The 16510-nt window shown below is 33.6% G+C and overlaps 1 protein-coding gene across 1 annotated transcript; it reads left to right on the top strand.

Moving 5' to 3' along the window:
- The first annotated feature begins 3062 nt into the window (after positions 1-3062).
- On the top strand, positions 3063-4104 carry LOC118183778 (protein KRI1 homolog). Its single transcript, XM_085812434.1, is given in 4 exon segments — positions 3063-3438; positions 3595-3726; positions 3774-3980; positions 3983-4104. Coding segments are annotated over 4 exon segments (837 nt in total).
- The last annotated feature ends 12406 nt before the right edge of the window (positions 4105-16510 follow it).

Genomic DNA, 16510 nt, shown 5'->3' on the forward strand with positions numbered 1-16510 from the left:
CACCCCCTTTGAGTCCAGAATATATATTTTTAGTTTATTGATCATTTAAAATCGTTTCTGCACAGCCAAGGCACGAGAGGAAAAACCTTTAGGTCTGTATCTCTTCTTCAATACTTCCAAAGTACCCCGATTCATTGGTTGACATACCGAAGCCATTTTAGGTGGGAAAACCACGCTTTTGTACCTTCGTTTCGTAACTATTCACATCAGCTTGGGGTAAGTCACTGTTGATCTATGATGAAAAAAGTGCTTTCCTTTGCGAATTATTCGACTTTAGGAACTATTACAGAAGAAACGAACTGTTGAACTGCCCTTAAAAATGGTTCCATATTTTAATGTATGTGATTGATTCCAAACAGGTAGATCACAGAAAGAGCCAGTACCAATCGTGTACTACTCTTAAACCGATTAATTTAAATTGATTGATTTAAAGATTTTAAATTGACTTTTGTGTCTGCTTATGAGCACTAATGAGAGCAGCATATACCTGTCTATCGCACTGCTTTGGATGCTTAGATTGTAACCTTCTACTTCCTTCTTTACTAATCTTCCGTTTTTTTTTTTTTTTTTTTTTTTTTTTTTAGATTGGTGTTTCTTCCTTGGATGCAAGCGCTTTAGGAAGTAGATTTGAACCTCCAAACCTGACTCATCTCTTTTGAATTTTTATGTGGAAATTGTCCTTGAATTTATTATTGTGGCGTTTTTACATATGGAAGTCCATGGTCTAACACATTTTCTGGCGCGCTATCCAAATTAACCGTTTACTGCGCGAATGTAAATAATAGAACTCGCGCCAATTTAGCTTTTAAAGAATAATCTAAGTGAGATGAAGGATGTTATGTTAAGATGTTTAATATGTACTAATGTTTACTTTTATCTTCTAAATTTTGTATTCATCCTGAAATTTCTTTCGTGTTAAAATAAGTAATGACTTTCCCAAGACTAAAACCCACAAGAATGATGTCAGAAGCGGGATTAAGCAAATAATTGTTTCAGAATGGTATTTTTGTATTACATCGCTTGTAGTGTTTATGGATTTTGATACCGTGAGATTAAATACTATATATTTCTGATGCCAGTAAATCCAAGTTTAAAAGTTTGCATTTTGTTATACATTACAGCATAAAATTAATGAATGTAAAAGAAATAGAAGTTACTTTGAAATATAAAAAAGGAATATTAGGAATATTACATCATAAATTTGTATTTCATGACGAAGGCGACCGTTAGAACAGAAAGCAACTCAGGGATTTTACTGGTTCTACATTTAAACTAGATAATGAGGGCATTTTGAAACAAACAGAGTACGTTGAAAGAATATATGATGTAATTACAGTTTCATATGTAATACAAAATACCATAATACCAGATTAGTAGTTAGAGGATGATATATCTCATGTACCTGAAAATTATGCTGTTCAAGGTTATACGAACTCCTATGATATTCAGAAAAAGTCATCAGTTCAATTTTCTGTTCCACAGTTTTCAAATATGTGTATACATTTGAATGACATTGAAAGTTTTATTTCTTAATTTGAGGGTAATGCATATAATTCGTTTGAAAAATTCATTGAAAACTTATAAGTATCTTAAGTTTAACTAACGTTTATTTTATTTTAAAACTTTAATGTCCCGTCTTATTTCCCCCTTCCGGCCAGAAAAAAAGCGTTACCCTGATTATGCAAATCATGCTTGCTAACGCTTAAGTATTTAAATTGTGGCTTTTCGCCAAGAACAGAGTTAGGAGAGAGAGTGAGACCTCTTGCCACTTATTTTCACGCGTGCTTTCAGTCAGTTAATGTCCGCCTTTAAGGCCAGAGGTTTAATTCTCTTGATATCTAAGACGTATTGTAGTTTTCAGCAGTTTGCGTTCTACATACGCAATAATCTGAAAGGCCCACCTTAGTGTTAGCCATCTGTGTAAAGTATTCGAAGTTACTCCTATTTAAATTTAATTAGCTAGTAGCTCTTATTTTCTTACGTTCAGACCACAGGTGGTTGGTCTTTGTATCCCGAAGTGCGGTAGCACCTGTAAAGTGTGTAAAATAAAGCGTAAAGTTAACCCTTCTTACTTGTGTTGTCTATTCTACACATACACAAACATAGCTTGAGTAAGCTCCCTGTTTCCATTCAGGACATTAGATGTTTCCCAAGGCAATTCGAAAGAATATAATTCCAGATAAACTTTGAGGATATATCAAATTTGTTAAAACTACATGAGTTACAGAAACTGCTATTGCAAAAAACTCTTTAACTGGCAAAGCAAAATTACTCAATGAAAGCGCAAAAAAAAATTAATTCGTGAAATGTACTTAAGGCTTTATTAGTAGATATATATGGTGTTCAGTATATCAGTGCTCAGTTACACGAATCAATACGTAAAATGCAGAAAAAAGAATCCCGATATAAAGAAGCAATTAATTAATTAATATTTAAGTAATTAAAAATCTATGTTCCAAAGGTAATATTAAAAACGCCGCTTTAATTGGATATGCTTATTAACGGTATAAATGATTCTACACTAAATTAATCTGTTCTTTATGAATTTATTGGCAGAATTTCAGAAACAACTTCAGATATATGAAAAAATTAGATAATGTTAAAATTCCGTTAAGCCTAATTCTAAAACCAGAGGTGATCAATTTTTAAAGTAAGATAAAAAGAAATATTCATTGCTATAACTGCGGGAAACTTAGTCACGTGGAGAATTTCTACAAAAATAAAAGGAAGGAAAAAATGCTTTCGTTGCATTTGAACACTTAGCTACAGAATGCGTAAAAAATAAGACAAGTATAAAAGACCTTGGCGGATTGAATCATATATTTGCAAACAAGCATTTCAATGATTGGCATAAAATTGTATTGATAGATAATGTAGAAGCTCTTATTAATACAGGAAATGATATAAATATAGTATCGTAAAATATTTATAAATAATTGGTTCACGTAGAATTATTTCTTCCTATTTGATTCAAGTAGGCGTTGGTAATAATAAAATAAAACCTATTGATTATTTTGAAGGCTCCATGCGAAATCATAATCGTGAAATTAAATCAAATATGTATGCCGTGCCACAAGAAAGAAATGAAAGAAAATTCTGTTATCGGGAATAAATTGCTTTTGCAAATGGATTATAAACAAGATATTATTATAAACAAGAACGGCATATCTATGGAAGTAGCAGAAAATAAAAATAATAAGATTCCTACTTATGAAGAAACTGAAGATATTGCAGTGATGAACGATCATGAGAAATATATGCAAAAGCAGGAATTGTTTGAACATAAGTATAATTTCCGATTTGAAGAGCCGGATTCAGAATTCATTAAACAATATCGAAGGATGATTAGATACTCTCTCAGACGTGTTGATAAGAAAAGAAAGAAGAAGTGTAAAGAATACACGAAAAGGAAAAAAAGAGAAAGAACAGAAAAGAGAAGTATTAAAACGTTTGGAAACTTTAAAAATTAAAAGAAGTGTTCGCACAAGAATGAAATGAGCTTAGATAAAAATGATACTGAAAGATATTTTGATCTTGAAAAACATGACCAGAAAATGAAAAAGGTCTTTAATGATGATTATTGTGCTTTTCAAGAAGAAGAATTTCCTAAATTTCTATATGATGAGGAACTCGATAATGATTGGGACGATTGCACTGGACCAAGTAAAAGTGATAAGTGCGGTGAAAGAACAGTTTGGAGTGAGTGCTTAGAAGTTGATGTTAAAAGTGATTCTAAATGAGAGTTTCGGGAGGAATTACGTCTACTCACACAGGAAGGAAAGTGGTTAGAAAGAAATCCTTATTTGATAAAGTAATTTCTAAATTTAAACCAGTTTCTGATCCGGATGTCAAAACGTTTGATGACTATTTGGATGATTATTTTAAATTAGATTATGAAGATATAATTGGTGATATGCCTGTCAGATTCAAATATAGGAAAGTAGTGCCAAATGACTTTGAACTGACAGTTAATAAAATCTTACATCTGATGGCGGAGAATTAAATCAGTGATTTTCTGTCACAAAAACATGCCAATACAGAAAGGAAGATGAAGAACTTCGTAATCTGCAGCGATCGAGGGCAATTACGATTGCCTCCTTTTAAAATTATCCTTACGCTCTCTATCTTCTACTATTTCCTTTTAAGTTTCAATTCAATGATGATGATGGCTCCTTTCTCAACAACGACGATGATATAAGACGACCAAAGATGATGGAAAGCGATTCCATGAAATTTCCTTTGACGTCAAGATTATAATGTCTTCGAGATCAACACATTACGGAAAGGCTGAATGTGAGGGTTTTGCATATCTGTCTCCATGGTCTAATACGTTTTCTTCCGCGCTGTCCAATTTAACTGTTTACTGCATGAGTGTAAATGATGGAACTCTCGCCAGTTTAATTTTAATAAATCTAAGAAATGAGATGAACAATGTTAAAGATGTTAAATATGCATTAATGTTTACTTTTAACTTGTTAATATTGCATTTTCTATTAAATCTGTTTCGCTTTAGATGAGTGGTGTCTTGCAACATAAAGGCAAAAATCAACAATAACAGTCTCCTTCTTTCTTTAATAACCTTTCTTCATTTAGACTAATGATTCTACCTTAGATGTAAGCGTTTTGTGTAATAGATTTGAATCTCCAGACCCGACTCATCTCTTTTGATTCTGTATGGGGAAATTGTCCTTGAATTTATTATTATGTTCCAAATCAGCAAATAATTGTTTAAATAATTTATGTTAATTATCTACTTATTATGATTTAAACTTCAACTATAGCTTTTCCTTTTCGTTGCCCTCACCAATATTTATTTGGTGGAGTACTTAATTTAGGGTTTTAAATATTTTAGCTAAGTAAATTATTCGAAATATTGGCGTGTCGGCTGCAACTTACGTTAAATTTCCTAAGTCTAACAGATATATTAAATATAAATGAATTTAATTAATAGCAAAAAAGGATTATACATTTGATCGGATTGCATACATTACTACTGCGTCACAGACTCACGCACACAGCTTGGAATGATAAAGAAAAAATTGTCTATTTATTTCAGTTCGTAACTAATTATGACTTCTTCACTTCACTTTAAGTGAGCAGTGGCACTGAGACTGATGTCCAACATCATTCCCCCTTTTGAATCTACGGTTACTGCATGAGGCTCAAAACTCTTCTGAGGTAAATCAAGGCGATGCAGGCACGCTAACAACTCTTCGGATCGGATGGTCTTGGCATCCGAAGAGGGCTCAGAAGCATCCACCGTTGTTCTGGAACAGCTTCACTTTGGACATCCGAAGAGGGAACAGAAGCACTCACCGTTGGTTTTGAAACAGCTTCACTCCGTCCCGCATCACTCTCTTTAACTTGTAAAAGAAAATTTAAAAACTCATTAGATGTTATCTCCAAAAGACAAATTCTCTGGATACGTCTGGTTAAAACATTAGGTTGAGTTTCCAGTTTAACAGTCCACACTTTTCCGTCTTTTCCTGGTATGAGTTCTATAACTTTGGCAAAGGGCCAATGAAAATATTTTTGAAAATAATCTCTAACGAGAACTATATCACCTAATTTCACATTGAAATAATGACGTTTCTTTGCTTGACGTTGAATTAATAAGCCAAGATACTCTTTGCGAAAACGCATTCTTAATTCCTTTAGGAGCTTAGTGCCATATCGGATACGTTTATGGTAATTATTGGCATCGATAAAATCAATATCATTCACATTAGTTTCAGAGTTTTCAAGAAAGAACATCGCTGGTGTAAGAGGAACCAAATCATCAAAATCCTCAGATAGGTATGTAAGAGGACGCGAGTTGATCACAGACTCACAGTCACATAAAATGGTTTCCAGAACTTCATACGTTAGAACTGCTTTTTCCTACGTTCTCCTCAAAAGCTCTGTTAGTATTCTAACAATTCTCTCCCACCAGCCGGCGATAGGCGGGTTAAATTTCCACTGAATTCGATACAACTCAGCTTCGTTCTGAACTTTATTCCAATCAATTTCACAAATATCGTTGAATGCACCTCTGAAATTGCTCCCATTATCAGAACATATAATCCTCGTACGGCCTCTTCTGGCAATGAAACGTCTCAGCGAAAGAAGAAAAGGGTTCGTACTGAACGATTTAACTAGTTCCAAATGAGTGGCTCGATAAATAGCACAGGTGAACAAAACTACTCATGTATTATCTCCATGTTTAATGTAGAGATGATCTGGAAGATCTATCCTGACAACTTCGAATATTCACTCGATCAGCGTGTAAGGGAATAGGTTCTATAGTTTGACTTTTGATATTATACCGCTTACATTTGATTCAGTTTTTTATAACATTCCGAACAGTTCTCTTACCTCTGATAATCGAGAATTTCTCACGTAATATACTTAACAGAATCTGTTTTCCTGCATAACAGTTCATTTCATGAACATGTTCAATTAAACTTTGGGTGAAAATACATTTTTCTGATGGGGAAACTATAAGCTCGGTTATTCGCGTTTTAATTCTAATGAGCCCTTCTTCATCTTTAAATACGCTACAGATTGATATATTATTAGGCACAGAGAAATATTCAGATTGGATCCTTTTAATTAGAACCGGTTCTGCATTTTTTACCTTCGATAATGAAAGTTCTCTAAATTTTCCACTTTTACGTTCACTGCGTGAATTACCTACAAAACGTAGCATCCAGGATACAAGACGAACAATGGATTGATATTTAGAAAATCTCCTTGCGTAAAATGGTATACTTTCTTCAGAAAAAGTTAATAATATTCAGCGAAACTTTGCTTTTATCTTCATCTACTTCCCTTTTAAAAATATTTTATTAGGAAGACATCTCTCTGAATTTTCGAAGAGCCACCTTTCCACCACTGAGTTTTAATTAACTTTTAACTTTTCAAGTGAACAACCTCGAGAAGTAACATCAGCAATATTCATTTCACCAGGAAAATGTCGCCAATTTTCTAGTGAGGTTAGCTGGTGGATCTCTTTTACTTTGTTCGAGACAAAAATCGACCAATACCCCCCCCCGTTGCGCCACTATGGAATCCCACCAGAATGTAACTTTTACTTCAGGCAGATCAAGAGCTAATCTAATGGAATGTGCTAATCTAAGTTCTGTATGACATGGCATTAGTTCTAATTTCGGTATCGACAGTTCCTTTAGTGGTGCAACTCTTGATTTAGCTCGTAAAAGACGAATTTTGACACCAAAAGAAATTTCTGTGCGCATAAAAACACAAGCACCATGCGATGTTTTACATTTATCTACAAATAGGTGTATTATTCACTTCTACATATCTTATTATCACTTCTACATATCTTATCGTCTTATTCACTTCTACATATCGTGGAACCTCGATAATTTTCAAGATAGGCAGTTTTACCAGCCAATTTGAAAATGACTTTTCCATGTTATTGTAATAATATATATGGTGGGCCCTCAATAACCCAGAAATACCGGATAATGTGCAGGATGAAATGTGTGATCTGAAAAAAAAAAAAAAATATGGTATTGAAGTAACTTACCCCCAAAGGATGACACTTCAAATAATGTGAATTACGAGAAATTTATTATATCTTAACATCGTGAAATTTTAAGTTAATACCAGTATAAATCAAGAAAACCTCACCAGACAGAAGATAACAGACCGTGGTAATGCAACTGCAGTACATGTTAGTCCTACCATTGAGTCCTAACCTTTCGCACAAGAAATGCGTAATATTCCAATCTAAGTAAATCTCAGTTCATCTTCGTTAAAAATGTTTCATGAAAACAAAATTCAATTTTTATAACGAAGGAAATTCAGTTGACTTGTTATTCCAATATATTTTTGAAGAAACACAAGGCAAATTCCCGCACCAAGGTGCAATACGTGCATGTGGATTCCTTTCGAGGATATCTCAAGTCGTAGAACATCATTAATTTACTGCAGAAGTCAGCATCTAGATAAATTTAGTTGAATCTTCAGAACCGATTTCTATTCAAAATGCATTCTCTTCAAACTATATGGAGATGGTCGTCAGAAAGGCAACAAAACAAACAAATTGCAGACACGCATCATCCGCGGTGAGAACGGTCAGAAGCCCGTCCTACACCTTCGGAGTCTAGCAGCAGAAGGAAGAAAATCGGTTGTAGTGGTCAATCTAGCTTTGCCATTGAGCAGTCGCAGTGAGCAGACTTGATGTTGAATAAATGTGGAGGCTTGCTTGCACAGTTATCAGGTAAGGGGCTATCCCAATTCAGTTTATTTCTCCATGTCTCCTGCATCAATACCTTTGGCAATAAGGTAGCAGCGCAGAGAATTCCGATTGGATCGAATATTTGCTTTACCAAAAACAAAATGTCTCTATTTGTCTGATTCAGTTTAAATTCAATTGCAGGTACTAAGCATCTCAGGGTGTCTCGATTCAGATTCCATATCATGCCCAAAAGAGAAGTATCGTCAGAAGATTGACAGATATGCGAACAAGGCACATTATTTTCCCAGTTTCTAAAATTAAAACATGCACTTTTCAGTAAATTTTGAGCTCGAGGGACAAATTAATCTTATTCATCTAAACTAAACACTCCAATGACACAGTTATCAACATAAAATGAGCGACGAAGTCGATAGGCGACATCAGAATATTCTGCACAGGTATTCTCTAGCAAATCATTTAAAAATGCAATAAAGATAAAAAGATTTGTTGTAATTCCGAACACAACTCTATAGTATCTGTAATAAATTTCTTCAGTTCCGGAAGGAAAAACGAACCCAAGAAAGTTTCTGTGTCATGGATTAATACTCAATTGTAAGAAGGCCTTTGCAGTGTCCGACAATACTCCTATGGGATAACACCTAAATATATCTATTTTATCGGGATTAACTCAGGTTTAGTCCTTTAATCGAAAGATCGTTTCAGGATGGCTGATTCGCTTCTTTCGCTGAGTCATCAAAAACTGGTCGGATTTTTAAGTTAAGCTCTTTTCTTTAATTACAGGGCGATGCGGTAAATAGTGTTCGAAATCATTTACCCCATCATCTTCAACATTTTCAATAATTTCTAGCCTTTCCCATTCCTTAAATATAAAAATATAATCAACTAGATATCCTTCATTGGTGGCGAGTTTACACATTTTCTTGTGTCTTTTTAACAAAGTCCGTTCTTTGTTATTCGGAAAAATGGTTTTATCTTTGAATGATGTTTTCATATGGATCTCTGATACCAATAATATTAAAATCCCATAAGGATTTCAAAGAAGCATTATTTGCATGTAAGGAAGGACTTATTAAAGCATTATCGCTAACAGTATCATTTTCTTTGCGCATACCCGTTCAACCAAGTTTTGTTTTTACTGCAGTTAAAACAGAAGGTAATTCCAGGTATTCGTCAGTTACAGTTTACTAATGATATTTGCGCCTATCAATAAATCAATTTCATTTTCCTTCAAAATAACACCTAAAAGTATCATCTAAACTGCTTATGTCAATAGCAAAAACAGAATGGGTTACGGACGCAGTTTCAATCCCCCTCAAATAAACCATGAATTACTTTCTCCTGTCGAATAGGATCACCTTTCATTCGCTTCATAATTTTCTCCCCAACGTAGTAGCGTTGAGATCCTGAATCCAAGAGAATCCTATTTTTTCTCTCTCGATCTTTAACTTCAATTAGAACACATAAAGTTTGCAAATAAACTTTCTCGCTGTTACTGTTATTAGAAAGAGAAACATCCAACTTTGAGCCATTCTGTTTTACGGAACTAACATTCTGAGGACACATAAAATATAATGATTTCTATTACACTGAATACACTTATTTTTTTATTTACAGTTTTAAACAAGTTCATAAACAGCAAAAACAGGCACCCTTTCTAATCAAAATCTTCTTCTTATCTTCAAGACTAAGTTCCTAGCCATAAAACATTCCTGACTTAAATAACCTTTATCACAAAATAGACAATTAAAATTTCGCCTACCTGAGTTTCCTTGATTCATCGTGCTCACCAGTGTCGCGGTAGAAAGTATACACTTTTGTGTTAAATCTTCTTTTGCTTGAAAGTTCGAATTAATTCCAAAACCACTACGAGCGTGTAAAACAATCTCTTCTCCTTGTACTTCCTATTTTAGGAAATTCATTAAACTCTTCAAAACTCTATCTTCCGTTTTCGATGAATCAGCACTATTTCTGCTCCTTTCCCAAGCAATACTGACTTTTTCAGGTAGGCACGATTCTACAAGAGGTTTTAAAATGTCACCACATTTTTCTTGAGTGTTTCCCAACGATTCTAATGCTCTGACTTTCGTTTCTAGTTCGAGAACGTGTCGATGCAGCATTCTTCATCACCATACTCAGGAGATCTCGAACAGAAATTTGAACCAGTAGATCTTCTCTATCAAAACGTTCCCGTTATAAGGTATTTCTCCCGCCTTTTTCGCCTGCCTTCGTGGTGTGGTGGTCTGCACTCTAGGCGAGTATTCCAGAGGTCCTAGTTTCGATTCCCGGCGAAAGTGTTGCATATTTTTCATCTCTCCTGCTTCCGAAATAGAACTAATGCTTCCACACTATAGTTGCCCGACAGCCTTTGGATAATTTGCTGCAGTAGCTAGAAAACTTTATACGACATTTGCAGCTTTCGATTTCGGAACTGCAACCTGCAATAGGTACTGGAACGGGCAATAGGTACTGCAATAGGGTCCAAACTTGCATCGGTGTGTATGTTTTCGAACTGTGACGAAAATGAGAGAACATATTTAGCTTCTCCACTAAACTTCTTTAATTCGATTTTCGGAAGTTTAAACTGCCTTTTCTCGGTAACATCATTCGCCAAATGATTCTTTAATCCTTCGTCCTTCCTCGACAATTCCTTAACTTAGTTTCCAATCGTACATTCTTTTATTTTAGAAATCAACTCGTAATAAGTATGTCTATATTATTCGGATTTCGCCACATCATCATCTTTATAATTTTGCTCAAAATACTCCTCAGATTGTAAAGTAGCGTTTTTTATTTCATCTTGGCAGCTTGCCAATCGTTCGAACGAATCCTTGAGCTGCAATTCGAGAACCGAAAGTTTGTTGACATCTGGATTTTCTTTCGACAGTGCAGTATTAATTTTATTGAAACACAGAATAAAACTCTTTACCAATCCTTTAAATATGGCTTTTAATTTTGTAGCATCCATCTTTTTCAATCAGTTGTTAAGTACTGGCCCTATGTTGGGCACCACCAAAATGTAATATATCCTAAGTGAAATAAAACTAAAGGGGCTCTCGCGCATCCCCCGATGCTTAACAACTGTTCGAGTCGTGATATAAGATCACTAATAGATCCATTAAATATAAATAAATTTAATTATTAGCAAAAAAAGGATTATACATTTGATCGGATTGCATACATTACTGCTGCGTCGCAGACTAACGAAGTAGTAAACAAAAACTGTCTATTCAGTTCAGTTCAAAAATAACTGTGACTTCTTCACTTCACTTCAAGTACAGTGACACTGAGGCAGATTTCCAACATACAGTGTTTGTGATAGGCATGTAGAATGGCTGGTTTATTTTGTAATCATATTTTTGCATCGCTTATTTCATATTTAGAATAAGTGTAATTAAATAAAATTAAAGGAGTTCATGTGCCGTGTGATATTTTTGTATACCAGCCGCAGTGAAATAATGCTATGTTTCTACCATTCTTCCGTTCGTCGAGCCGGAGTGCTAGTTAAGATATTGATTGACTGTTCTAACCGTATTTTAGCTACACATGCTGGAGATGAAAAAAATTTTGTGACATAAGTGGATGTTGAAAATTTATATTCTCTTAAGGAAGAACTTGTTCTAAATATTGATTTTTAAGACTATACTAATAAATATAAAAAGTGTTTCCATTTCATCTTAATACATCTGAGAGCAATTCTTCTAAATATATAGAACAATTATGAGTGAACTTAAAACTTTTAAAACAAAAAGAAATTCTTTAGGAATCCTAATAATTATATTAAGAAACTAGAAGTTATGATAACAGCTGATGAAATAAATTTAATACAACTAGAAGAATGTGTTGAATTAATGAAACAAAGGAACTGATTTTGAAATTAAAAGTTTAATTACAGACACTAAAGAACTAGAAAACGAAATACATAATGTTCAAGAGTATACAGATAAAATTTATTTATGTAACTTTAAAGCTGAAAAAATATTAAAATTATTTAAATAGTTGAAAAAAGTAGTAAAAATAAATCTGATAGTGTAATTTTCGAACAGGGTTTTAACAATATTAAATTACCTAACTTAACATTTGCGACCTTTGGAGGTAATTTTACAGAATCCATGGCTTTTAAAGATTTTTTTGGCGCATGTATATAATACAAATTTATCCAACGCACAAAACTTACAATATTTCGGGGTTCCTTTGAAGGGTGAAGCTTATCTCATCATTCAAACTATTCAAATTTCGGATTGTAATATTTAGATAGGAATCGTTTAGATGACAAATATTCAAGGAAAAGAGAACATATTTTAGCTTATATTAAACATTTCTTAACAAGTTTGTCAACTATTAAAAATGAACCAGCTATTGCTATTATAAATTTAATTGACAACATTAATGAAGTAATTCACTCAATAGAAGTGTTGAATCAAACCGTTGATAATTTGAAAATACATTAATGACTTATTTAATTTTACAAAAATTCGATCCTTCTATAAAATTATGGTGGAAAAATCAAATAAAATGTAATGAGGTTCCAAAATTTATGACATTAATTGAATTTCTAGAGAATCATGCAAGAACATTTCAAAATAGCAAATAAACAAGCAATAAGATACGCAATCGTTAAAACACAGATAACGCATAAATACTAAAATATTACTCTTTCTCTGAAACACAAATTTGACCTGTGTTTTAGAGTAAGAGTAATACTTTAGTAGCTGCTTTGAGCTGTGGTTATTGCAAAAAAGATCATATTTTAGTAAAATGCTTAGAATTTCTAAATTTATCGGTTCAGCAAAGAATAGAATTTGTAAAAACTAATTGTTACTGTTTTGATTCTTTTGATATGCATTTGTTCAAAAAATTTAAGAATTTAAATATATGTCAACATTGCATTAAGAAGCATCGCAATATTTTGCACATTACAAATAATTCAAAGAACAAAACTCATTTAAAGCGTATATATTCACATACACAATTTATCGCAAAAAGAGATGAGTCAACGAATGCTAAGGACGTTTCGTATACATTTTGTGCCTTTCATTATGATTCGAGTGTAAAAGGTAATCAAACTGGTGGCATTTTGGTGTGTACTGCATTGATAAAAGTTCAAAATACTAAACAACAGTTTGTGAAATGTAGTTGTTTATGTGACACTGGATCCCAGAGACCATCTATTTCAAGGGACTGCTTGAAAACATTAGGATTACGAGTGAATGAAATTCCATTTCTGTATCTTGTTTAGGAGACTTTATAAATTTAGTTTATTTAGTACATAAATTGGATAGGTTTATGTACATAAGTTAGTAATGAGGAAATCGATTTATTATTCTTTTCTCATTTTGAAAGTGATATTTGCATACGAACAACAGCGTTTGTACTTGATAAGGTGATAGGTAATATTTTCTATGTATCTTTACCACTAGTCATCTTTGATAACCTCAGTGGTTAGCTGATCGATTACTTTACAAGTCACAATCAATTGCAATTGTACTTGATGTAAATGTATTTCTGCATTGAATGACGGGAGAAATTTTCAAACATGGCCCAGATTTTCCATTCGCGATTAATTCAAGGCTGGATAATTTCATGTACTACAAATTATGAGTCACATACAGCTGACACAGTATAAATCATGTGAATGCAATTAAAGCTGAGTTAGTAAATCGATTAATAAATTATTTCTTCTGTACACTTTTAACAGATGAAGAAAAACTTTGTGAAGAACATTCTGAAAGTTCACATTTTAGAGATAAGCTTAGCCGTTATTCATTTGTATTATCATTCAAACATAATAGAGATGTGTTTTACATAAATGTAACCAGATACAAGTTTTTCATATTTTAGCTCGTCATTGCCATAATAGAAATGTGTTAGACGATTCCTGTGAAATGGTATACAGAAGACTTCAATATTTAGAGAAGAGACTGCTATAGACATTAGGTATTTTTTGGAAGCAGGCAAGATAAAAAATGAGCCGGGAATCGAACCACGGACCTGGAACACCGGCTTAGCGTACAGAACCACTACCACGAAGGCGCGCTAGGAAGGCAGAAGAAATACCTTATATCCATGCCAGAAATTTGCAACCAGTATGGGTGTATGGATCCAGTATTACACTGAGACACGTAGAAGTAGTGTCAAACACAGATCTTGAATTAAAAAATAAACATTATTGTATTCTACATTACATCATAGTGAAGGAATTTAGTTTAAACACAAAACTGAGGGTAGCCTTTGATCGAGTACCAAAACAACCACTGGTATTTTTTTTAAATGATACATTAATGAATAGACCCGAAAACACAAGATGATTTAATTTGTAATTTACTAACATTTAGACTTCATAATGTTGCAATAACTGTCGATATTTGAATGACGTATAGACAAATAAAAGTTCATGAAAGAGATCAAGACTTTCAGAAAATATTATGGAGAGATAGTTCTAAACAAATATAAGTTTGTTTAAAGGCTGTCACATATGGAACTGTAGCTGCTCCATATCTTGCAACCAAGGTTTTGAATCACTTAGCGGTTGACGAAGGAATAAACTTTCCGAAGGCAAAGAATATAGTTTTAATAGACTTTACGTTGCTGAGGTACTAATGGTGTTAAGGATAGCCTGGAAGGTATTACGTTGATAGATGAATTGCAGCAACTGCTAGAAAAGTGTGACTTTGAGCTCCATAAATGGTCAATAAGTAAACCATCTTTGTTAAAAAATGATGGTTTGATAAACACAGATAGTGACAATATTCATCGTGTGATAGAAGATAAAACATTAAAAGTTCAGAGATTTTAATAGTATTCTGACAGGGATGAATTCAAATGCAATTTCGGTGTAATAGATTATCAAGGTGTTCCGAATAAAAGGACAATTTTGTCATTTGTATCAAAGTTATTCAGTCCGTTGGAGAGGGTAGCTTCTTTTCTAATTCTCGTTAAAAGGATCCTTCAGCAACTCTGAAATTAAATTTGTTATCGCATGATCCTACACCAGAAGAGTTTGATCAAAATTGAAGAGGTGTATGTTAGAAGTTAAACTTCTGGATTCCATAAATGTACCTAGAAAAGCACTGTTGGCTAATTATTCTCGATGTGAACTTCACGGATTATGTGACGCGTCTGAAAAAGCCTATGAAGCAGTTACTTATGACCAAACTTGTAGCAACTCTAACATCTGTGTTAAGCTTGTAACAGCTAAAACCTCGTATATCTCCACTGAAACCTATCACAATTCCAAGACTAGAAGTATGCGTAGTATTCACGTAGTAGAAGTATGCGTAGCACTCTTGATTCAGGCTATTAGATCTGAATTAGCTGTAAAACTTAATTTAGTGCACGCGTGGAGTTATTTACAAATCGTGTTGTAAAGGTCAAGGATATGTCCTAGAAAAGCGACAAGTCTTCGTATCCAACAGAGTTTCTTAAATACCAAGCCATTTTACCAGATGAGAATTGGAGTCCTGTTAATGAAAAGTAAAACCGACTGATTGTGCTTCGAGTGGTTATTTCCGCAAAACTACTTTCTCTCCTTGGTTAAAGTGCAGAGAAATTCCTTGTTTAAACATATCCCTATCGATGAGAAAATGTTACCAGAAGCACGTATAACACTATCATTTGTAGGTTGTAGGGTTTATATTTATTTTAACTAACATTTATTTTAAGTTTAAACTATCTTTCTTGTCAGGACGAAAACCTGGAAAATGCAGCAGATGCGTCAGACTATGCGGTGGGTGCGGTTCTTATGCAAAATAACCATCCGCTGGCATTTTTTAGTAAAACATTGAATCAGACACAAAGGAATTATACAGCTACAGAAAGAGAAACATTAGCCGTATTAATGGCTGTACACAAATTTCGAGTTTATTTCGGCAAATCGCCAGTAACAGTCTTTTCGGATCATGCGGCTGTTGATAGACTTTACTCGGGGAAAAACCTAACGCCCAGGTTAATAAGATGGGCTTTAAAACTCCAAGAATATAATCTGAGAATAAAATATAAACCGGGTAAGGAAAACAATGTAGCTGACGCACTTTCTCGTATAAAATTGGACGATAAAGGAAATGAACTTAAATGCGCTGTGTTGACTTCAAAAATTTTAGATTCTAGAGATACGATTATCACAGAACTGAAAACTGATCCTGAATTTGGAAATATCTATGCATATTTGAAAGACCCCGAAAGCTTTGAGCACACAGATATCGATGCGATAAGAAATAGAGCAGAAAACTATGAAATAATAGGTAATTTATTATTTTAAACGAAAACAACAAACGAAAATCTCGAGTACAAACCAGTCATCCCACCCTC

This window comes from Stegodyphus dumicola, chromosome 3, assembly GCF_044657685.1.
Source record: "Stegodyphus dumicola isolate Sdum_Otavi_A_Nest chromosome 3, ASM4465768v1".
In the NCBI taxonomy this organism is placed as follows: Eukaryota; Metazoa; Arthropoda; class Arachnida; order Araneae; family Eresidae; genus Stegodyphus; species Stegodyphus dumicola.